The following is a 22098-nucleotide window of genomic DNA, read 5'->3' on the forward strand; positions in this document are numbered from 1 at the left end:
AAATGGATTTAAATTAGACAGTGTTGTTATGGATCCCTATTGTAAATTATCATCACATTTCATAAAGCCAGCATCATGCAAGTGTTTATTAATAACAAAAAAGGGGAAGGTGGCCTCACAGTCTTTCTTGGAATTCACTTCAACAGAATATGTCTGAGCAAGATCTCTGAGCTGATGTGCTAGCTTCGTGCAGTGCTGGGATTTATTTCCTTGGGGTGCGTTGGGTGTCTGAAGTAAATGCAAGCAGAGACCAAAAAGAAATCAAAAGTGGTTTTTTGTCTGTTATGGGCTAGTTGTGTGGTAGCATGTCTCAAAAATCTTGTTTATAAGAATGTATCACGTTCTCTTGATAATTGTTTTCCGAGTAATAAGGAGTGATAGAAAAAACATTTCTTAAAACTTATAAGGTCAGGTTCTGTTTCTTAACATGTTTTTATTACAGATTGCTGTGAGTCATTCACTTCCCTTAATAGTTTAATTCTATTTCTTTGCATGATAGCACAGATTTGAAAAGAAATGTATTACTTGCTTTTTCCTTTAATTTCAAATGAGACTAGAAGTGCTCCTGTCTCTCGGGATATTAGTACATGTGATTTCCCCACCTTTGACTGACATATGGCTTATCCAGTCAGCCTGTAATAATCCTTTACTCTTGTCACATGCTTACGGATACCCAGAAACATGTGCCTTCTGGACTACTAACTGCTTGAAAATTAAAAAAAAAAATTAGAAATTGCAGCTTGTTTGAGATTATATGATGAAGTGCCCAGAAAGATTTTCTTATTGTAAGGGAAGTTGATAAGTTTTTTTTACTTCTTCCATATGGAAAAATAGGAAAAGAGAACAATGTTCCTTATTCTGATCTTTGTGTCCAGCCCTCAGTTCTGCACTCTGTAGCACAAAAGGAAAACTGCTTCCCTGCACATAATAAGGATGCTGAACAAGCACTGCTCTGTGACATTACATTAGCCCTTAAAGGCTTAGTGCTGTGTCTGGGCAGAACAGAGGCAGAAGCTGGTGCATCTGGGATCCATTTGGCAGTTCCCATTATCACTCATGACTCTGATTGCACATCTTCTTGGCAGCCTCACCTGGGAGGGCCAGGAGTAAAAAACTATTCAAAGGTGAACTTAGTTCTCAGCCCTAGAAATTCATGACTCAGTAGCGGCAGTGTTGGAGGCTGTGTAGTTAAAACCTGTGAGGCTTCTCCCAGTGATAAATCTGCCAAGCAGATGTCCTTATCCAGAGCCATGTCAACCGAGAAAATTTCAGCAGTTTAAAATGTGCTAGCAAAGAAAGACATTTAACAGCTCAGCAATGTGCCCTTGTGTGCTCCAAATCATTTAGGAGCAGTTAGTTGATGAGTTTGTTGTATCCACTTGCACAGGTACTTTCAGTGTTTTCTATTTCATTAACAAACTTTTAAAAAACAAAGGAGACATGTAGAAATATATGCATAAAAGCTCTTCAAACTCCCTTCTAGACTGATGTCTAGTGAATAGTATGGCACCATCGAGAAAAAAACAGCATTGAGAAATAGTGAAGTAACAGAATCAAGTAACATCCACCTGTTAGAAGAACCAGCTGTAATAATCTTGGTAGTATGGGTCACATTTCAGGATGACTTTCAGCTTTTCTGTCTTCTCTGAGTAAGACAGCCTGGTTCACTTAATGTGATTAAAGTTCCCGAGATGGTGCATCAAAGTTGTGAAGGCTCTTTTTGTCTCTGGTTACAGAATGGGCAGCTGTCTTTCTATGGTATTTGTCATGTTATCTTATTGGTGTAAAGAAAGGGGATGAGGATTTGGAATTAAAGCAAAAGCATTATCTGATAGGGCAACTAAACAAAAATCAACAGATTATCAGGGAATTTATTGTGGTAAACAGTCAATTATAATGCAGTGCAGTGTTTATTAATACAGTTTACTTATTTGCTCTTTGTTTTCATCCTGAGTAATCAAGCTTTCTTCCATCAACTTTTCTCTAAGCACCCTGTATAGATAGAAGGGGAGAGTGAGACTATGAAGCTCATCCAGTGTCTCGGAACAAACCAGCAGCAAGCCCAGGAAAATATTCCATGCATCAAATTCCTTATGTATCATAGTTCTTAGGGGGGCAGCCATCCCAGCTAGCCCCTTCCCAGTGTGCGAGAGTGGGTCTGTATGTTGGAGAGTTACGAGATAATGTTGCAGGAGGAATTGATTAGGAGTAATTTGCCAGGGGAAGGGAGCTGTATTGTGAGCTGTCAGCAAGTAATGAAGCAAGGATGCCAATTGACAGGTGGACCAAAGCATTTTCAGTAGGAGGGAGGAGGAAATCGGTTCCAAGATGCAATTGCTCTAATTGAGGCTGTGAAGAGATAAATGGGGAACGTTTGCAACAGCTGGAGACTGCTCTGAAGGAAAACTTTGAAAGTTTATCATCTTCTCAGGAGGTCTTTTAGTCACCATGGTGATGCCTCTGGCAGGCATCAGCAGGGAGAGAGAAAAAGCAGTGAAACTGAAACCGAAGTCAAACAAAAGTCCCCAAGTAAAAGGTCCCAGATATATGGCAGGAAAATAAAGAAGTAAATATTGCTGATGGTGTTCTTTGAATTGCCGCTTGAAAAGAACTTTAAGGGCACATCTGAACAGTGCTGATTACGGGCTCTGTGTAAAAATTTCAGGCTTTATACAGCAGTGTACATTGGTCACCAGAAACAGTAGTGCTGTACCTGAGATTTTGGGACCCATGTACACTTCTGGAAGACAGCTTTCTTGTGTGTCCACTGGAAACACATCTAGAAAATTATATGGGGTGCTTAGGCATTGTAACTTTGAAGTGAGGATGGTTGTTGGAAGTCTTGCTTCAGAACCAGGAGGGGGAAAATAAAAGCATGGAGAGAGCTCATCTTCATTAGTGCTATTGCAGTGTTCAGGTTGGAAGTCTTTTCGAACCTTAATGAAATCATTATTAATTTCTTGTTGCCCTTGATATTCAGCTGACTCCTTGTTCCTTCTTTTTTTCCCCTTCCATTTTCATTGCATTACTCCTTGCCATTTCTTTCTGCTGCCACACTGGAAGTTTATCTCCTTTTTCACTATAGGAATCTTGGAAACATGCTCCTTAGAGAAGCTGTGTGTAGAGTACATAGACTTTTTTGCCATTTCCTCAGTCAGTCCTTTTAGATGTGTATAATTCAGACTGGAACAGAAAGGGATGAGGTCAGCCAATACTTCCATCTGTTTTTCCTTTCAAATTGGAAATAGATTGATATAGTGAGTTTAAGTTAATTCAGAAAAATACATACATTTAAGATGTCTTTGCTTCAACATTATTGACACACATACTGCTGTTGACTCGCTTATTTTATACTGGTGACAGGCAAAATACCACCATTACATCAAAATACCCTTGGGTCAGTGCTGAACAAATCAATAAATTCTATTCCTGCATTGGAGATACAGGAGACTTCTGTGTGTCAGGATCTCCTGTAATGTCAAACTGGATGCAAATGAATTTACTGAGGAACAGCAGGAACAGCAAAGGAAAAATGGGAGCTGCAGTAATAGGGTTGTGTGCCTGGAAGCAAGAATAATTTTATTTCAGAATGCTGGATCGGTTGTCTTTTCAAACAGAAATACTTTTCTTCAACTTGAGTTGCAGTAGTCTCTGGAGAATCTAATCAATGGCTGACCTTCAGTGGTATACATGTGTAACTAGGAAGTTCCAAATACTTTTCTTTCTGATTAAAGCTATTTGCCTTACCCATCATTTAATAATTCACTTCTCATGGGTCTTGTTGAGGATGTATGTCACAGAAGAAGATCTGGAGGGGAAAACATTGCAATTATTTTCTTTTCTGCATACAGAGGGTAGCCTGGAAGGAGAAATAAACATGAGCACAATAATCTATGATGCTAATATTGCCGAAGAAGTAAAACCAAGCTTTGCAGCTTAATTGAAGGAAACAACTTCTTTAACCTTCCCCTTCTAATAAAAAGAGTGTTAGCAGTATGTTTGTAGTAAGAAACCATGGTGAAATGCAATATCTGATTTATGTAGTGCTTAGTGATGGAAATCTCCACATCCAAAAGTGAGAGCTGAGGAACAATGGAAATTTATGTTTTCCTGCAAACTTGTTAAGCAAGATTCTGGCATGTTGTTAAAAGTGCAGGAGTGGGGGATGGCTCTTGTGTTTTAGTTAGTTGGGTTAATATCTATAGTTACTGCTGTCAAGAGAGTCTCACATGAGATTTTTGGAACAGCTAAATATACTTTTTTTTTATGCTGGTATTTTCTTAGTACGTTTATTTTGATTCTTTTATTTTCACTACAAAATTTTTCCTACATGCAGTGAGGAAAAACCCCAGTATTTTTTTACCTACGAAAGAGCTTGGTTTTGTAATGTTGCATATAGAAAACAAATGTAGTGTGTCTGCAAATATGGTGGAAAATAGTAACTATCCTAGAGAGTTAATAGTTATTTATTCTTGAGATACCAGCTCTTTTTACCAGTGGCTGACAGGTCTGCTATTTACCTGATTCTTGCTGACTGAACACAGAAATGTATGTAGACCATGAGTCTTATGATGACCGAGCTCAGTGTGGTTGGAGTTGCTCAGTGCCTAGATTGGTTGGTCTTTCATGAGTGGACAAGTAACAATGGTATTTTGGCATCCACTTGCACATGGTCTTTCTTCTTTTCTCTGTAAGGCATTATTTGTACCCTCTCCTTGATGTAGTTCAGCTGTAGATACACCAGGGCAAATGATCTTGCACAGGACAGCCATAAACTCCCTCATCACGTATAGCCTAACTTGACGTAACTCAGAAGAGATGATTTTACTTTTTTTACATTTTTTGGTTTCCAGTCTTTTTCCACTGGATGATCTAGCTGCTATATAAGCCCTAACAAGTCTTTAGTTTCCTTTTGTTCTACCATAACAGTAACTGGTTGCTGATGGACTGTGTGTAATGCCAAAATAGCTGGACAGAAATGTCTATAATTCTGCTCAATTGTGTGTGGTTTAAGTCTATTCTGGAAGTGTTGTATGAAGATTACCTTGAAAAAGAAAGATCCATCCCACCTACTCCTGGAAAACGTTGTCACAGAAATATGAGAGTGGTAGAGGAAGTTCTGATGCATTCGGTAAGAAGTAGAAAATTTCACTGGTAGTGACTTCAGTTTTCCAATGATTAGATTTCCCTATTATTTCCCCAATACAATATGTTACAGAAGGTGTTATATTTGAATATAAATTTTTATGCAGACAGATACTGCCTTGAAGTACTGCAATGAGCATGATTTCTTTTATAACTACATGTACTTGAATTAAATCACTGACCTGAGATGAATTACTCAGATTTATGCTTGTTGCAAGGTCAGAATAACATTCCTTTTTGCTTATGTTTGTGACCTTACTGTTCTGTTGTGGCAATTATTGTTAACTTATCAATTCAGCATTTTTTGACTTATGGGAGAATCAAATGGAGAGAATAAAAGCCAGAGGCTGTTGTTTAAATATAAATAACTTTGAGGATTAGCAAAAATGACATGAAAACTGATTGGATGTAAAAAAAAAAAAAAATTAATATACAAATGTGCAAAGTACTTCAAAGTACTGTATGGGACGCCACCTTTCAAAATAACCTGTGAACCTTTGAGCAAAGGAAAATGAGCCCACGGAACAGCCGGCACCTCTGAGACCATTGTAAAAAAATTGGCTTTTCCTGGAACTTGCTTCATGTTCTTTGAACACATTTCAATTTATCAGTACTGAAGGGAAGATGTGTCAGAATGACATGTTGGAAGGACTTCCCTGAAGAAACTGCGGCTCTCATAGGCTTTATGAGTATCTTATAGCAGCATTCACTGATGGAAAAGCTGGAAGAATTCTTTAGTAATCCTATTCTCTAGAGCAAAGGAGCAGAATTATGAGTTGGATTTGGAGCAGAATACCTTAATCAGAAGATCTGACCTATAGCTCCAAGTATACAACATGAGGGAGCCCATTCAACTTTGCTAAAATGAAGAAAATATCAGATTAATGAACTGTGAATCTAGACCCATTCTGCAGGAAGGAAAACACTTTTCTGGATTTGTGGGAAAATGGGACATTATGATATATGTTGCCCTGGTCATAGCTGGTGTGTTCATGAAACACACAATCACATAACTCAGGAGCAGGTCCTATACTTTGATGAACAAAGTGGAACAGGAGCTTCTCTTTATGTTTTCAGGCCCTTAAATAGATGAAGGAATGCTTGCAGGTCCTGAGACTGAGTTTTCACAAGGAGAGATCTATTTTTAACAGGAATCTTGAGGACAGCATATGTGAAGGGAGGGAATTCTATCTAGGATAAAAGAAATATTAAAATCTGAGAGCCTACATCACGCTGTGGTGCTTTGATCTTCAATAAATACAGTGAGAAATTGTGAGATACTTGGAGAGAAAATAGATGGGAAAAACAAAACCAAGCTAAACAGTGAAAATGTTATTGGTGACGGGGGGTGGAGTGGAAGGTAAATGCCACATCTACTAGAGAATTACAGTGTAGTCAGCATAACATCAGTTCCTGGGAAGATTACTGACCAAATTTTCCTAGAAGCTACCTGGAAGCACACAGAGGATGAAAACCTAATTTGGAATAGCCCACATATATTTGCTGCAGGCTACTTCAGCTTGGCCAAACTCATTGCCCCGTGCAATGACTGTCTCTCTGGATAACGGGTTCAGGAGATGTTTACTTTCAGTTCTACAAATGCTTTGATACAGTCTGCTGCAGTATCCTGATATACCAGCCTTTGAGATATGAGTTGGGTGGGTGGGAAGTTGGCTTGATTTGCTGGTTGAAAGGGCTGTGCTCAATGGCACAAAGTTCATCAGGCAGCTTATGACTAGTGATTCCCCTCAGGGGTTGATGCTGATGCCAGTATTGTTTAATGTATGTGCTGGTGACCTGGGTGATGAAACTGAGTGTGGTTCTAGCAAGCTTGCAAATTACCAAACTGGGACAGCTAATGATGATCTGCAATTTGGAGAGACCTCAACAGGTTGGAGAAATGGGATCATCATGATGAATCTTATGAAATTTGACAAAAGAAGATGCCAAGTCATCTAGGATGGAGAATTCCTGTGCAAGACATGCAACAGAGTGTGTGCCAAGTGAATGGAAGAAAGCAGCTGTGTAGGAAAGGTGTTTAACCATTTGACTTAGAGTCAGCAAAGTGTCCTTCTTTGGAGAGCCAATTACACGGTGATCTACCTGAGCACGAATGCAGTCAGCTGGCTCAGAGAATGCTTTCCTACCCTGCAATCAGTTGTTAGACTGCATCTGGAGTACTGCATTCAGGTTTGGGCTTCGCTTGGCAGAAGGCCACGAAGGCGTTAAAAGTGCTGGAAAATACACGAGAACATTTGTTGAACCCTAAGGGGAGAGAGGGAGGAATAAGTGTGGTTGTCTTTAATTACCAGACTAGAAGTTTATGGATAAGACTCATCTTGGAGATCCACAGAAATAGCATGAGAAGTAACAGGCACAAGATGGAATACAGAAAATTGTAACTTACAAAGTAGGACAGTAAAATACTACAATTGGTTGCCAATGAAGGAGTTGCTGAATCTCCTTTCTTTGACACATTCAAAACTGAACTGAAGTAGTTCCTTAGGTCCTTCTCTCATTGACTTTGCTTTGAGTTGGAGGAGAGGGAAAATGAAATGATTTCTACTTGTTCCTTCCAATTATCCAATGATTCTTTGTTTCTAAGCATTTGAGGTGAGAATGTCCACATGTTCCCTGTTTTCTATAGGAATATAGGCCTGATGGAACAGTGCTGCCAGTTCAACTTCATGAAAGGTGCTGCATTGGAAATTACTTTTTATCCATATTTTACTGGTTTTATATTGCATTCAGAAGAAGGCTTACAAAAGAGCAAACATAAATGATCAAAACTTTGAATAACTAGGGTTTATATAAATTTTGTCTTTCTGTCTCACCTGCCAAAAAAATCAGGAGGTAAGTGATTATGTGCTACTTGCATGTCTCGCTAGCTGTCACCTGTGGAGCTCTGTAGGATGCTAGTGCTGCAGTTTGAGGAAGAATGAGTGACCCTTAGCAGAGGGCTTAAGAGGCATTCCAGGCCTGGAGATGAAAGGATGATGAACAAATCCTCTGTATTATTGAAGCGTGTGAAAGGCATGAAAGAGCTAGAGGTAAATCAATAGTTTGTATTTACAGCATGGGAGAAAAAGAAAAGGTAGACTGGGATTTATTTTTCCAGGTTGTTTGAGAAAGATTTTTTTTTTTTCCCCTTCAGGGAGCACAGAAATCAACTTTCTATAGAATTTTATGTCTTTGGCACCCTGAAAGGTATACCTGAAAGAAACTCGTCCCTGTGTTGTCTCCCAAATAAATGATGTAGTAATTAAATGCTTTACTGGGAATGAAGCTGGCAATTCACAATAAAGTGGTAGAGACAGAAAGAAAAATACTGAGGTTTAGTGCTTAGAGGTGATTGATACATACTTGAAATATGACTGAAGAAAATATTTATCAATTTTAATCAAAATTTCTCTGTTGGAGAAGAGGTTAAGAGGACATGACATAGCCATTTTTGTTATTTCTTCAGTCTTATTAAACTTCTTTTTCTAGGACTTCTTAACAATACCCATTAAATACTATAAGGTTCACGCATTGCTCTAGGAATTCCCTTCTACATGTCTAAATAGGTATGTGGTAGAACCTGTCACTGGTCTACCTTAATGTTGTGAGGTGCTGTGGTGCCATATCCTCTAAAATAATGATTGATTAATTTCAAAGGCAAGCAAGTTAAATTTCTCCTATTAGTTTGTGTATGCCCGCTTTAAGAGCAGGGCATTTCAAGGCATTTAAAATCAAATGCCTTTAGAGGTGCAAAAGTATGGCATTAAAGCATAATTTAAAATGGGTAAAAAAAGATAATATCCTTCTCTGTAATGATATTATGGATATTATTGGCAATATTCATAGAAACTTATTTCTTTTCTGCCTGAAGTCACCTAAAGCTTTCAAAATGAAGTGTAGGGAAATCACTGCTGTTGTTAGATTGATATGATCAGCCCACAGACCTTTTATTATCCTCTCTTGTGTGACACATGCTATTGCTTTGTGCAGCTGAAGGCCACAGACTCAGGGCCTCTTAGGTGATGATGTATTTTAGTCAAGATTTTACTGCTGAATTTCTCAGAGTACAAGAGTGATGAAAAAAACTTTTAGAGAGTGGCTGAATATCAAGTCACAAGACTTGCTGGTAGCCTCTGCCAGAGGTGAGAAGCGTTGCATTCGCTAAACTGCAATACATCCCTGATGCTGATGTGGTCATCACAGCAGGGGGACACACATGGTCTCTAAGTCCTGCTGAGACTGTGGTACTTGGTGCCTGTATCACCTTGCTCATCTGGATAAGGTCCAGGCGCTCCTTTGCCACTGCGTCTCATGGCAGGAGCTGTTGCTATGTGTAACTGTAAGATAGAGTCCACTCTAGCCTGGTGTGAAAACTGTGATGCTGAGGTGCTTTCTAGTGAAATGATAAGAAGGGACTATGGTGGATGGCTTTTGAGGCTAAACTTCACCTTTTGCCATGAAGGAAGGGTAGCCTGGCATGGGAGATTACACGTCTCCCTTGAGTGATGTTACATTTGTAATGCAATACAATGGAATAGCAGAGGATGCTGGGAACGAACTGATACCAAAGACAAAGCAAACTGGCTGAGGGGAATGAAGTCCCAGGTCAAGGTGAGCAAGTTATTCAGAGCCACTCTGCTTTTTCTCTCCCCTGCTGACGTTCTTCAGATACAGTTGTTCTTGAATGATCACAATCAGTATATCAAAATAAACCCTTTATAGAGTAAGGTAAAAAGAGTTGCTGGCAAGACTGTAAATCCTCTCGTGGAACAAATGATAACTCAGCTCAAGAGCTCTTTTGTCCTGGGAGTGTGGGAAGGATATAAATTCTCTGAAAGTATCTGTCAGTCGGAATTGCTCTGCATTCATCATGCCAGCCCTCTGCATCATTCATGAGTGTCATAAGACACTAAAGAATTGGCACTTCATGGTGAGAATGATTAAACTACCATTACACTTGTCTTTTGCTCTGGCGTGGTACTTTTAACAGATTGCCTGTATGAAGTTCTCTTATGTCCATCTCTTCTACTGGTGGATGTCCTTTCATGGTGGCAAGAAGAGGTAATAGCAAGAAAAGCTGCATATCATTTACAGAATAGTTTGTATGCCCTAATAATAGCTCTGGGCACTTTTTGTTTTTACATTCCAACTATGTGACCTTGGGGAAAGTTAGAGAGCCTTAGGAATTGCGAGCTTCCACAAATGCATTTGTTCTCATCCTTGACCTTCTAGTACTTGTGAGTGACAAGGTCATATTTGAGGTGAGAACAAAAGCTCAGAACTCTTGAGTTTCTTTCCTTGATGGACCAAAATGGGCCCTATTTCGTCATTGAAGACTAGACTGTGTCTGCAATAACAACCAGCATGAAAGTTGTTTTTTAGAAAGAAATTAAGTACCAAGGACCTGAGATCTATACTGCAGGCTTTTTTCTTCTGAAGTTTTACTTTGGACTGGCTCTATAGACTAGTATCTTCTTAAAAGCTGGATTGCAATTTCCAGTTTACTTTTAAACTGAACTGGAAGATTTTAGGAGTCAAGCTTGTGTGCTCTGAGACTGCTCTGATGAGAACCAAAACATGGCTAGTGGTGATAGATAAAAAAGTTTGTTTCAAAAGCATACTGTTAGAATGCTAGTAGCCAGCAAAAAGTTAGATACCTGAAAACTTGCTTCTTTTTCAAAACTCTGCTGCTAATTTAGCAAATTAGATTTGGTAAAACTCTTACCTTCTGAGGCTCTAATGAATACCCAGTAGCTGATATTTCTGGCCCAACATTTTTTAGCTGACAAGACTGAAAATGTGGGTTTGGTCTCTTGCAGTGATGACGGTGGAGACAGTGAATTTAAAGTGTATTTTCTGTTTTCATATCTATGGTTAAGGAAAGGTGAGCAGGTGTGTAAGGAAGAGTGAAGGATTGCATACATTTAAAACAAGTAGAAACCTTGTAGACTCAGACTGGTCATGCAAGGTGTTATGCTACTTAACCTGAAGTGACTCAATGAAGCTGAGAGAACAGAAGATGTCTTTGCAGTTTTGTTTTGTTTTTGTTTTGGTGAGGGTTTTTTGTTTGGTTTTTGGGTCTTGGGGAATTTTTTTGGGTTGGTTGGTTTTCATTATTCTGGAGGATTTTTTTTGCTTGGATTTTTTGCTCTGTTTTCATCTTTTTGTAAAGGTTGATTTGTTTTAATGGAATAAATAAAGTCTAGCTAAGGATAAACACTAGAAAGAGATTCTCTAGAGGAGTGTTGACTGGGCTGAGATCAGTAATAGCATTTTGGACTTCATCCATCCTGAGGGGTATCTAGGCCATTTTGTTACCATTCAGATTCTGTAAAACTGTACTGAACTAACATTCCTGTTCTTCCTCCAAGCCCCAAGTGAGCTATGAATCCTTCTGTGCTTCTCCTTGCTAACAGCAGCCTCAGTGTTCAGCTCCTCTGGCATGCTGCCTTCTAGGCTTCTCGAAGGACATCCTCTCAGTGTGCTCTTTTATCAGGAAATACCAAGAAATAAGAAATTGAATCCTGATCCTCTTTGGCAGAAGAATGCCGCTAATAAATGGTTCCATCTACCTTTGCTGAATTTAGTCACAATTGCAGGTAATGAAGTAATGGAATCTCTTGGTAGGTGGTGGATAACTTGCTGTTCTACAAGGGGTCACAATTTTCCAGGCACTTTTACTCAGCAAATTTCGTATTTCAGTTATGCTTGTAGTTTCTTTTGTCTCTTCTTCTGGTGCACAGTGGTTTTAAGCCTTTTGTTTTCAATTTTGTTATCAGTACTGTGGGGAGTTTGGGGGTGGGTTTTTTGCGAAACATTTTTCATACTCTGTAATGTGTAGGAGGAAAAAAAAGAAAATAAAAAGACCTGGAGGAATTGTCCTTGTGGACTTTTTCTAGATTGATAACTGTCATCTAGCTGCATAAAGCTGTGGGAGCTGAGTTTGATGGCACAACTGGTCTCTTTACCGAAAGAAATTACTTAAGGATTGAGGGTGGTGGTATGATAAAAGTCTGCAAGACCAAGTTGACACTGAGAGGATAGATATAGGGACAGATCACTGTGCCTTACAGAATAAGATCTAGGGAACATGTCAGCTATTTATCAAGGGCAAGTATGAAAAAGATGATTCTTCACACAAAAAGGCGATTCTTTTTTACTCAGACTGAAAGTGACACCAGGAAGTTGTTAGTCCAAACCCCTGCTTGGAGCAAGGTCAGCTGTAAGGTCAGATCAGGTTGCTTGGGGTTTATGTAGTCATGTCTTGAAAACCTCCACACACAGTCACTCTAAAATCTCCTTGAGCAACCTGTTTGCATGTCTGTCCTTGTGAAGAGAAAGCTCTTTCTTTGCTGCAGAGTCAGATTCTCTTACTTTGAAGTGCATCCTGTTTGTCAGCTGTGTTCTCCTGCTCTTCACCACTGTGAAGAGCCTACCTTTGGCTTTTCCATAACCTCCTTGCAGGTGCTGTGAGACTGCCCTTATGTCCCCTTGATGCTGTGTCATCTCCCAGCTGATAAAGCCCCAATCTGCCTGAATTTCCTCACAAGGCTGGCACTTTATCCACCCAACTGCCTTTGTGGCACTTCACTCCAGTTTGTCAATCCAAAATCAGATGCATTATTCTAGATGCAGTTTAACAACCACTGAGTAAAGGGGAATGATCACTTCATCTACTAACATCCTCAGGTCCTGTTAATAGAGTGCAAGATGCTGTAGGCTGCCTGTGCTGATAGGGCCCACAGCTGGCTAATGTTTAACTTGCTACATCAATGGCAGATTTGTGTGAGTCATTGGGAAGGGTTTGTAAGACATTATGGTGAATGCAAAACTTTTAAATGAATTCAAAGAGGGACTGGATAAGTACTTGAAAAATAGATCTGTTTGGGATTACTGTATAAACAAACCACATGAGGCTGAGTTAATTGATGAAAAGACTCGTGGTCTGAGTGCATACTTAAAGGATATAGGCTTGTTCAGCTCTTAGTTTTCCCTGGGTATATGCTTAGGATCAATGCTGAAGACATGACAGTAGCTCTTATCTGACCAATTGTGTTGTTATTATGGAAATTAGGGTGTTACTGAAATATTTTCAAGTGTTGCAATCTTTTATGTTTAAGCTGGTGTGCCTGTGGTCATCTTGTCTCTGTTTTAGTCAGGAGCTAATCCCTAAATTTCTTGTGAGATGATAAACATCCCCAACATGCCCCATGGCAAATTCATATTTGGAAAAAACCTCAATCTTCCCGGTATCCTAGATTTAGAGAATTCCTATTTCAAGCATTAATTATCTTGGACCTTGTAGGAGTTCTAGGAACACTCTCTTGCTCTCCTTCTTTTCCTCTTCCAATCTTTTTAATGCAGTGTAACTAATAAGAAGTAACACACTGTCTGATCCAATTGTTGGCTGATGCACACATACTGGGAGGAAAGTGACTCGTATTAATTTGCCATCATTAAACAAGACAAACACAGAAAGCAGGCGTGATCTGAATGCTGCTTCTGTTTTGTGTTAGTCTTGCAGCTTTTATAGCTCCTCCTCCTTTTTGGTTAGAAGCAGCTCCTTCATATTTTGAAGTGAGGAAGGAATTTCAGTTTCATGTCAAACAATGCCTGCTTTGCATCTTCAAGGGATTTAAGTTTTCTTTATTCTAAGGCAATTTAAATCTCTTGATAAATAAAAGGATATTTCAGCAGTCATAGAAAGTATTAGGTCTGTCTTTCTTCCAGGAAGGGTACTGTGATGGAATGGTCAAGTGAGCCAGATGAGTTTGGTGATTGGATCTTCTGTAACCTTTTTAACCCCCATCTCCTTTTTTTTAATCAAGCAGGTGTTTGTATCAATTGACCTTTTAAACTCAGGGTGTGGAGAACACAGCAACTGAGTCACAAAAATGTACAAGTGCCAGAGAGGATCTTTAGGCAGAGTAAGAATTTTTGTCCTGATTGATGATCCTCAGTTTTGATGAGACTTCCATTTTTTGGTGTGTGTGATTGAGTGACAATAGCTCACAAGATGTCCCTGGGATGTCCAAATATTGCAGATGATTCATATGTAAGAACATTGGTGGATGTGCTTGAAGGCAGAAGAGGGGTCAATGTCTAGCTTGGTTTTGATTCCAGAGATAAAATTAATTCTTTTGTCTAATTACTTTTTTAAAAAATTTGGTGTGATGTATAGTGAGATAGAAAGATGAGGAGTAAAAGAGGGATTAGGATAACAATGTAATTGAAGTTTAGGATTGAGGGCAACAAGATGACAGCTTATAACTGGTGAAGGAAGAATAGCTGTTGTCCAGACTGATGCCTGGGTAGATATGAAAGGGCAGAAGGAATGGGACAAATCTCTCTTGGCCTTTTTTTTATTCCCAATTCTTAATTTGTTTCATAGTAGTAGCTGGAAATGCTGTCATGCATCCAATATAACTGTGAGGCAAAGAAGCTGTTTTATGCTGAATGCAGTGCCTTTAGCAGACAGGACCCACAGGAGTAACTTTGCAGGGGTTGGGAATTGAAAATACCTGTTAGGTTGTCTCTAGTCAATATAGATGTTTCAGCACACCTGGAATTGACTCAGTTGAAGTGATTTCAAGTAATTAAGAGTCAGCTAAATCATCCATGCTCTTTGGGAGTATATTGCAAAGCTAGGTGAAAACTTTACCTATTTTCATCATTATTGTTGTTAATTGATATGGACACTGTTTCCTTTCTTTGACTGCCCTCAAAATATTCTTTTGTCATTCTTTAACTCTTTTTTCTCCTAAGAAATTAATTTAATGGAAATTTGGAGTTGTGCAGCATGTGTGTGTGTATTTGATGTGGCCACAATGAGTTAAGTATTGAAAACAACTGTCAGAAGCTTTATTTTTCACTCAGCCAGTGTGCATCCTTTTGGCAGTGTATGGGTTTCAACTGATGTTGTATTGTTTGCATTGTGATGTCCTAAGCTCTCGGGGAGTAATAAATAAACAGATGTCATTTGAAAGTTGTGATTCTCTTTTCTGGTTCATGCATGCATGTTGTTTGCTTCTCCTTAGAGCTGGTGGTCAAAGCATGGATTGTTTTTGGTCAAGGGTAGAAGCATAAATAAATAAGATGCTGAACTATCTGGCCAAGTAAAGACCTGAGGAGCTCCCCTACAGTTGTTCCTCTGACTGGAAACAGTGATCAAATATGGAGTCTTCCTTAAGCTGCAAACATATGGCTGAGAACCTTCATTTTGGGGACAGTGCTCAAATCAGTCTGATCAGATTTCCAGCAAAACTTCCAATCTATGTTATTAGAGTTTTCTGTTACAACAGAAAATGATCTTAGCAGCTCTTCCTTGTTGCTTTGTTCATCTCCACTTATGAGGGTGTAATAACTCTCTAGATACCATGTTTTTTGAAACTGCTTTTTTGTTACATGACTGAATTATGATGCTTCCAGCAGCAGCAAATTTTGTCTCCTTACTTAGTTTCTGCAGATGTATGCCTGATCTTACTTGCTTTCCTGCCAGTATTCTAACCTGCATTCCTTTTCTGGTGATGGAAATAGTAAATGAACTGCCTAGTCCAGGTACAGTAAGATAAGGGTCACCATTAATTTTTCTTCATGTAAATTTGGAAAAAGTTCTACCTTTTCTTATTGAGATTTTGTGGGATTTTTTGAATGTCTGTATAAACTTTCAGGTCTCCATTATTTAGTTATGCTTTCAGAAGCCTGATAATTAAAGGGCTGCTAATTACAGGTGTTACCAAGGTTTCCTTCCTGATGTGAAATGGCTCTTGATTTGCTCGTGTAACCTGTGGTCAAGCACAATGTGTTACTGATTTCATCCTTTGACAACATTGCTTCTTGAAAATTACCTAAAATTCAGTTTCCTACCAAGAAAGAAGAGCAAAATGCCATCATCATGCCATAATCAATTTTCCTGTAGTTGAACTGATGGCTTCTTGTTAAATAGCAGAAGTTTATGATTATTAATAAACTTCTTAGGACCTTTACACTGGCATATGAAATACCCTAGGAGACTCATCTGAAGTACTGGACTTAGTATTCCTCAATTTAGCGTATGATATTCTATACCACTTATATCATGCTCAAATCTTATGCCTTCCAGCTATATGCATATATAAACACAAGCACAGGTGTCATTTCCATAGTCAATGGCTGTCCCTTCAAGATGTCTGTTGAGTTCATTTATTCCATGTGGGTTCTATCCATCCTAGGTGCCTTCCAGGACAGGAGGGCTCGTGTGCTGAAATTAATTGCATTGTCAGACTTAATCCTTTCCAGGGTGCTGTGCTGCTGCAGGACTTGCTTTTCAAGCACCAACGTGGTCATCCAGGCAGGGGCACAAGGCACAGGATATGTCTCCGGGGCTCATCTCTTTGCAAATATTCTGTCACTTTATCAGGGTCCTGTAGCTGTTCAGGGGTGAACTTCCAGATCGCTGAAGCAGGAAAGGCCTTCAAAAGGTAGCCCATGCCCTCCAACATTCCATACCATTCATGATTATCCACCCTTGGGGCAGGTTTCTGAAAGGTACTCAAGTAAGTATTGTAGCTTTTGAATTGGCCGGGGTTCTTCATAATTTGCATTCTAAAGGAACTTTTTGGTTGTAAAAGTATGAACTCTAGCATTTACAGTTTGTTAAACTTGTTCTCACCTCCCAGTGCAGAGTTGCTGCAGTTAACCCTTCAGTGTATAAACACTTTAATACCTTCCAAATGTTACATTATTTTGGCCACGGGGAAATGAGTGTGTGTGCTGTGCTGTAGCTGAAAAAACCAGGCTTTTGATGGCATAGTAGATGCAAATAGAGCAATTGCAATCAATTATTTAGTGTGGGGAAATTCACAGGAGTGCAGGGCATAGCAGTTATAATTTGTACAGAGGCAATAGACTTGTTTTCTACTGCTCTACTTTTACTTTACTATTTTACTTTTCTGCTTTACTTTGCTGCAGTTGTACTATGTTGATTGAAGAAACTCATCCTTAAAATAGGTTTTTGAAGTCTTTGGGCAATTATGAATTAAAATGACAAGTGATGGTGCCAACTTAAACTAAATGCTTCTTAAAACGCCTCACTTGCAGGCTTTATTTGCTGTGGTTTATAATCTTAGTTATGACTTTTCTGTTTGAAGTTTTCTGTGAGGAGTCTTTACCTCAAACTGTTTTGTTTTAAATGAAGATGAATAATCTAACAGCTCTATTCATGAATATAGCTAGCAAATACATAATTTACCTAAGCTAGCTATGCAGACTGCATTGTCACATGTGTTGTAACATACCCATCTTTGATCTCTAAACACCAATGATATCAGTTACAAGTTATGTAATTTCTAGGAGAAGTCAACTGCCAGTCTGCCACACTAAATTTTGTGAGTTTATAAGCTTTACCTATGCTAAACATGTAATGATGTCCTAGTAGCTTAAGTCTGTAGGGGGTGTTTCCTCACTATGTACTTCAGTTTTCTGAGCTCCCAGTGCTGACCAAATTCTGCATGCAACATGTAGAGTAGCTGAAAATATTCTACTTCCCTTTGTTTTTATGTGTTGGTACAGTAGTCTGGTCTAGGGCACTCTAAGAAGTGAGATTGCTCACAAAACCGACTGGGGAAATAATTTTGCATGCTTGTATCCTTGATTTTATTATTCTTTTTCTCATGGTATGGGTTGAATTTATTGTTATATAGTTGAAGTGGTGAAACATTGTAACAACAATATATTGTAAAACAGTGAAATTAATCAGTCCTTCAGACTTTTCTATTGCTAGGGCACAGTTGGTGTTGTATTTATTAAAAGAGTTACATAATTAAACCTTTAACAATGAGGAAAACTAAATATTAAGTGGCTGGTCATTAAGAGGGTAGTTTCCAGTCTGTCTTGAATACAAAGTATCTTGGAAGAAAATGATGATTTCTTGTCTGATAAAGAGGACTGTAACAGAGCTTAGGTACAAGAAGATATCAAGATGGATAGATGTGCGTTTCACCAGCTTTTTTTATCAGAATGCTTTAGGTTATTATTCTACAAATCTCTGCAACACCACAAATAAAGGATAATTATTGATTTAAGATCAAAAGGGACTGCTGGAGGTAAACTGGTCTAGCCAGCATTTACACCAGCTTAAAGCAAGTAGAGTTGTCCAGGCCTTGTGAAGTTCTGGTTAAGCTGAAATCTCCTTTCCTGAAGTTTGGGGTTATAATTTGCTTTCATTTTGTCTTTTTCAGTTGTCTTGAACTTTCAAACTCTGTAAACCTCATGGTTGGTGCTGTCAAATAGAAGTGTTTAAGTCAAGAGTGTTTCTGTAGCATGGTTGGTTTTTTTTTTTATCTTTTCTCTTCATGTGATTGCAATGTGGTACTAACTCTTGTTATACTTTCACTTTTACTTGATGAACCTTATGTTTTCAGACTGGAATGACTATTTTGTTCATAATTTGGGGAAAAAATATACTGGCACAATGTTAATGTGCATCTCTTTCCAAAAATGTCAATGGATATCCTTTTTGTCCTCAAAAAGTTGATGAAGGGAAGGGGCATTGAAGTATCCAACAAATATTTGTTCAAACATTCAGCTACACACAGATAAAGCAAGTGGGCCTATCTCTCATTATATGCAGATATTTTCTGATCTTGAAAATAAGGAAACAACTACTGGCCATCAGACTTCTGCCTACAGGTCTGTTTGGGTTAGTGCTGCTCTGGTTATTGCATCTGAATTATCTTTATTTCAAGAACTCAGTGCCTTGCCAGAATATATGACTGCGAAATCCATCACAGTAAACCCCTGCCATGTTTGAAATAAAGTTGGACAACCTCGGGACCAGGTGAACTCCAGAGTTGAATTGACATTCCCAGCTGAACCAGAGTATACATTTCTTCATGAAGCATTATGTAGAGCCATCTCAGAGAAAACTGGAATAAGACCCAACAGAGGCAGATTTATACTATGTTATTTCTTCGAGTTTCTGATCCTTACCTTAGGAACCTTGGTACCATAGTACCAAAGTACTACATATTGTCAGGTTAGGCTTAGAAGCAAATTCTATGCTCTGTGAGGAGAAAATAAGATGTGGTTAAGTAGTTAAGTCTCATGAAAGGCCTGTGAGGATGTAATTGATTCTAATTGGCTCTCATTGGAGAACTAACATGGTCTACATGCAGCCAAATGACTCTTAGAGAGGCAAAAAGGTAATCTGTCTTCATAAATAGTGTAGAACTCACCTCCAAGCTTGTCTTTGCTGCTGAAAGGCCTGAAAAACAGTACAAAGGAAAGGAAGGAAACTTGAAATTCAAGTGAGAGTAATTTTGGGAAGTGGGTTTTAATTTGTGAAACCATCAACCATCAATGAGTAAATCTAATTTTGCTTGCCACATTGCTGTGCCTAGTTTTAGTCTGTAGTGCAAACACACACACAAGTTAAAGAATAAACTGATAAACTGAAGGAGTGTACTTGTAGTGTAGTTTTAGGGAGACTGTTATACCTGAGCATGGGGAGAGGACATAGGTAATTCACTACGTGGTCATCTCCAGCTGTCTAGCCAGCTGGGGATGTGTTTAAACAGACAGACAAAACCTCTTTCTACACATCCTAAAATAGTCATACACCTTCTGTCTGGAGTTTAAAGCTGAATGTGGAGACTGAATCTGTAAAATTTATTCTTTCTCAAACTGAAATAATGTTATGTTCACAGCTCCAGAATGTGCTCTTTTGGTAATTCAGAATTATGACTGAAATTTCCTATGTGACCCTGATTTTGGACACATTTGTCTGAATTTACTGAGGGCATGTTCTGTTGGATGTGCACAGGCCTGGAAGGGAAGAAGGAAACATGATTCATTATCACTCTGTCATTGAGTCAGCTGCTCACAAATAATTTCATTTTTAGGTGGCTGAGTTTTTGATGTCTGTTTTGGTAATATGTTCTGAGATGTCAAGAGGAAGCCTCTTTAGCAAGGGAGAAATATATCAATTATTTCTACTAATAGCATTTATTTGGAATTCAGGTCATAGAGAGCTTTAGTGAAGCTGCATCTTTGTAGGCAAGTGTAGAAATTACCGTGATATGATCCTACCTGTTTCTGTATCTATCTACTTTTACTCTGTACAGGGTTGTGTGATACATGTTGTAACCCTCAGCTGTAGTTTCACTCAGATGAAAAAACCCAGTAATTGCCTGTACTTTCTACATATGTTTTATCCTTGTTGCAGTAGCAGAAGCTGGTTATTTTTGCTTACTATTCTATAACCATTGTAATAGTGCTCAGAAAAATGAGGTGCAGTAAGTGGCTGAAATGTGGAAGAGTGTTGTTCCTGGCCTGCCTGTAGATTTGGACAGGACAGGAATTTTAGATCTATTTTTTAAGAAGCTTGGGGGCCAGTTTTATAACTGCTGAGTTATAAAACCGTTGAGTACAAGTCAGAATGTGAACTCCAAATGCTTATCTTCTCAGCTTCCTCGTCTGTAATAATAATTCCTCACTTGCATTTCTGCCTTCCTCAGCTCAGATGGCCCTCATGAATGTGGGAGGACAGTGTTCAGCATGGGAGAAGTTTGGTGTTGTCCTCAAAAACAAGAGCAAATTCCCAGGCTCAGCTGTGACAAGACAAATGGTGCTGGAAATATGTGGACTAGATATCAAAAAATCTCATTAAATGTTGAGAAAAGTATAGTCTCCTACTATGTGTGAATAGACTTTAGCTGAAGGCAAGTCCAGCCTGAAGGAGAAATGTGAAATATTTCATTTGAATTGTCTTATAAGGTTGAATCCCATGCTTTTGAAACAGGAGTGGCTTGTGGTTTTTCCCCCTGTACAGCAGTGTCCTATCCAGCCTTGTCTGGGGTATTAGCACCAATCAAATCATTCACTCTTATAGGCCATCTTGAAAATTTTTTATAAACTCTTCACTTATCTTTGTCTTAAATGCTGCATGGCTTTATTGAGGAACTAATAATGCACTTGATCAGGCCTGGCCAGCAGGACACATTCATTTCACCCCTGTAGCTAATGAAGGCTTGTGCTTGCTCAAGTTGTTCCTCTTGGAAGTCACAGGATTACCACCAGACTTGGCAAATAATTAACTAATACACTTTTCTTTGGTTTTGTGTCTTGTAGCTGGTGCCACATATATCTTTGGGAAGAGTGGAGGTCTCATCCTGTACACCTGGCCAGCTAATGACAGACCAAGCACAAGGACAGACCGTCTTGCTGTGGGCTTCAGCACCACAGTGAAGGATGGCATTCTCGTCCGCATTGACAGCGCCCCTGGGCTCGGTGATTTTCTGCAGCTGCACATAGTGAGTACAGACAGGCCCATGTCTCTCCCAGACCTGGGTTTCTCTTAACTGGATATGTGTTTGAAGAAAGCTGTTACTCTAAAATACCATGTGTCATATTCTGTACTTTCTATGTCTTCAATTCTCGTCAGATTAAACCGCCTATAGTAGTTCTTTAGGGTTTTGTAGAGCTGCTGAATGGGATGCACAGAGAATTGAATCTTGATCCTAAAAGTAATTGGGGAGGGAGGAAACAAACAAAACTCAAAAGCCTTATGTGATTCAGTAGTAAGATTTGTTCAAAAAGTGAAGAAACATTTTGCATCAGCGGTAATTTGCTGATTCATATGCACAGTTCTGAACACAGCTGAATTTCTGGTGAAGTATTACTATTCTTGGAAGGCAAAGAGTAAAAGGGAGTGATAGGTTGTTGGTTTTTTCCTCATGAAGAAAGTTAAGTGAGAACTGAACAGATCCTCAAGATGATATTGCTGATGCTTGCTTTAGCGCAGGGCAGCTCAAAAGAATAAGAATTTTATGTTAGCACAACATAGCTTTGCAAAAAAAGATTTTTTGTGAGAGCTTGAGCAAAGGGGGTTTTAGGATGTTGAATTACTTGAGAAACTGAGAACACTAGGACTGGATACACTTGGAGTTTGTTACTTCATGTGGTTCTTTGGGAGGA

General features: G+C 38.9%; 1 protein-coding gene across 6 annotated transcripts in view; it reads left to right on the forward strand.

Annotated features, from left to right (window-relative positions):
* NRXN3 (neurexin 3) overlaps nucleotides 1-22098 on the forward strand; it is a 907297-nt gene that overhangs the window by 643927 nt on the left and 241272 nt on the right. For all 6 annotated transcript variants that reach the window (XM_059850080.1, XM_059850081.1, XM_059850082.1 and 3 more), the window contains one exon: nucleotides 21253-21434. In XM_059850080.1, the coding sequence (XP_059706063.1) occupies nucleotides 21253-21434 (182 nt within the window). The remainder of the gene's footprint in view (nucleotides 1-21252; nucleotides 21435-22098) is intronic.

This window comes from Haemorhous mexicanus, chromosome 6 (genome assembly GCF_027477595.1).
Source record: "Haemorhous mexicanus isolate bHaeMex1 chromosome 6, bHaeMex1.pri, whole genome shotgun sequence".
NCBI lineage: Eukaryota > Metazoa > Chordata > Aves > Passeriformes > Fringillidae > Haemorhous > Haemorhous mexicanus.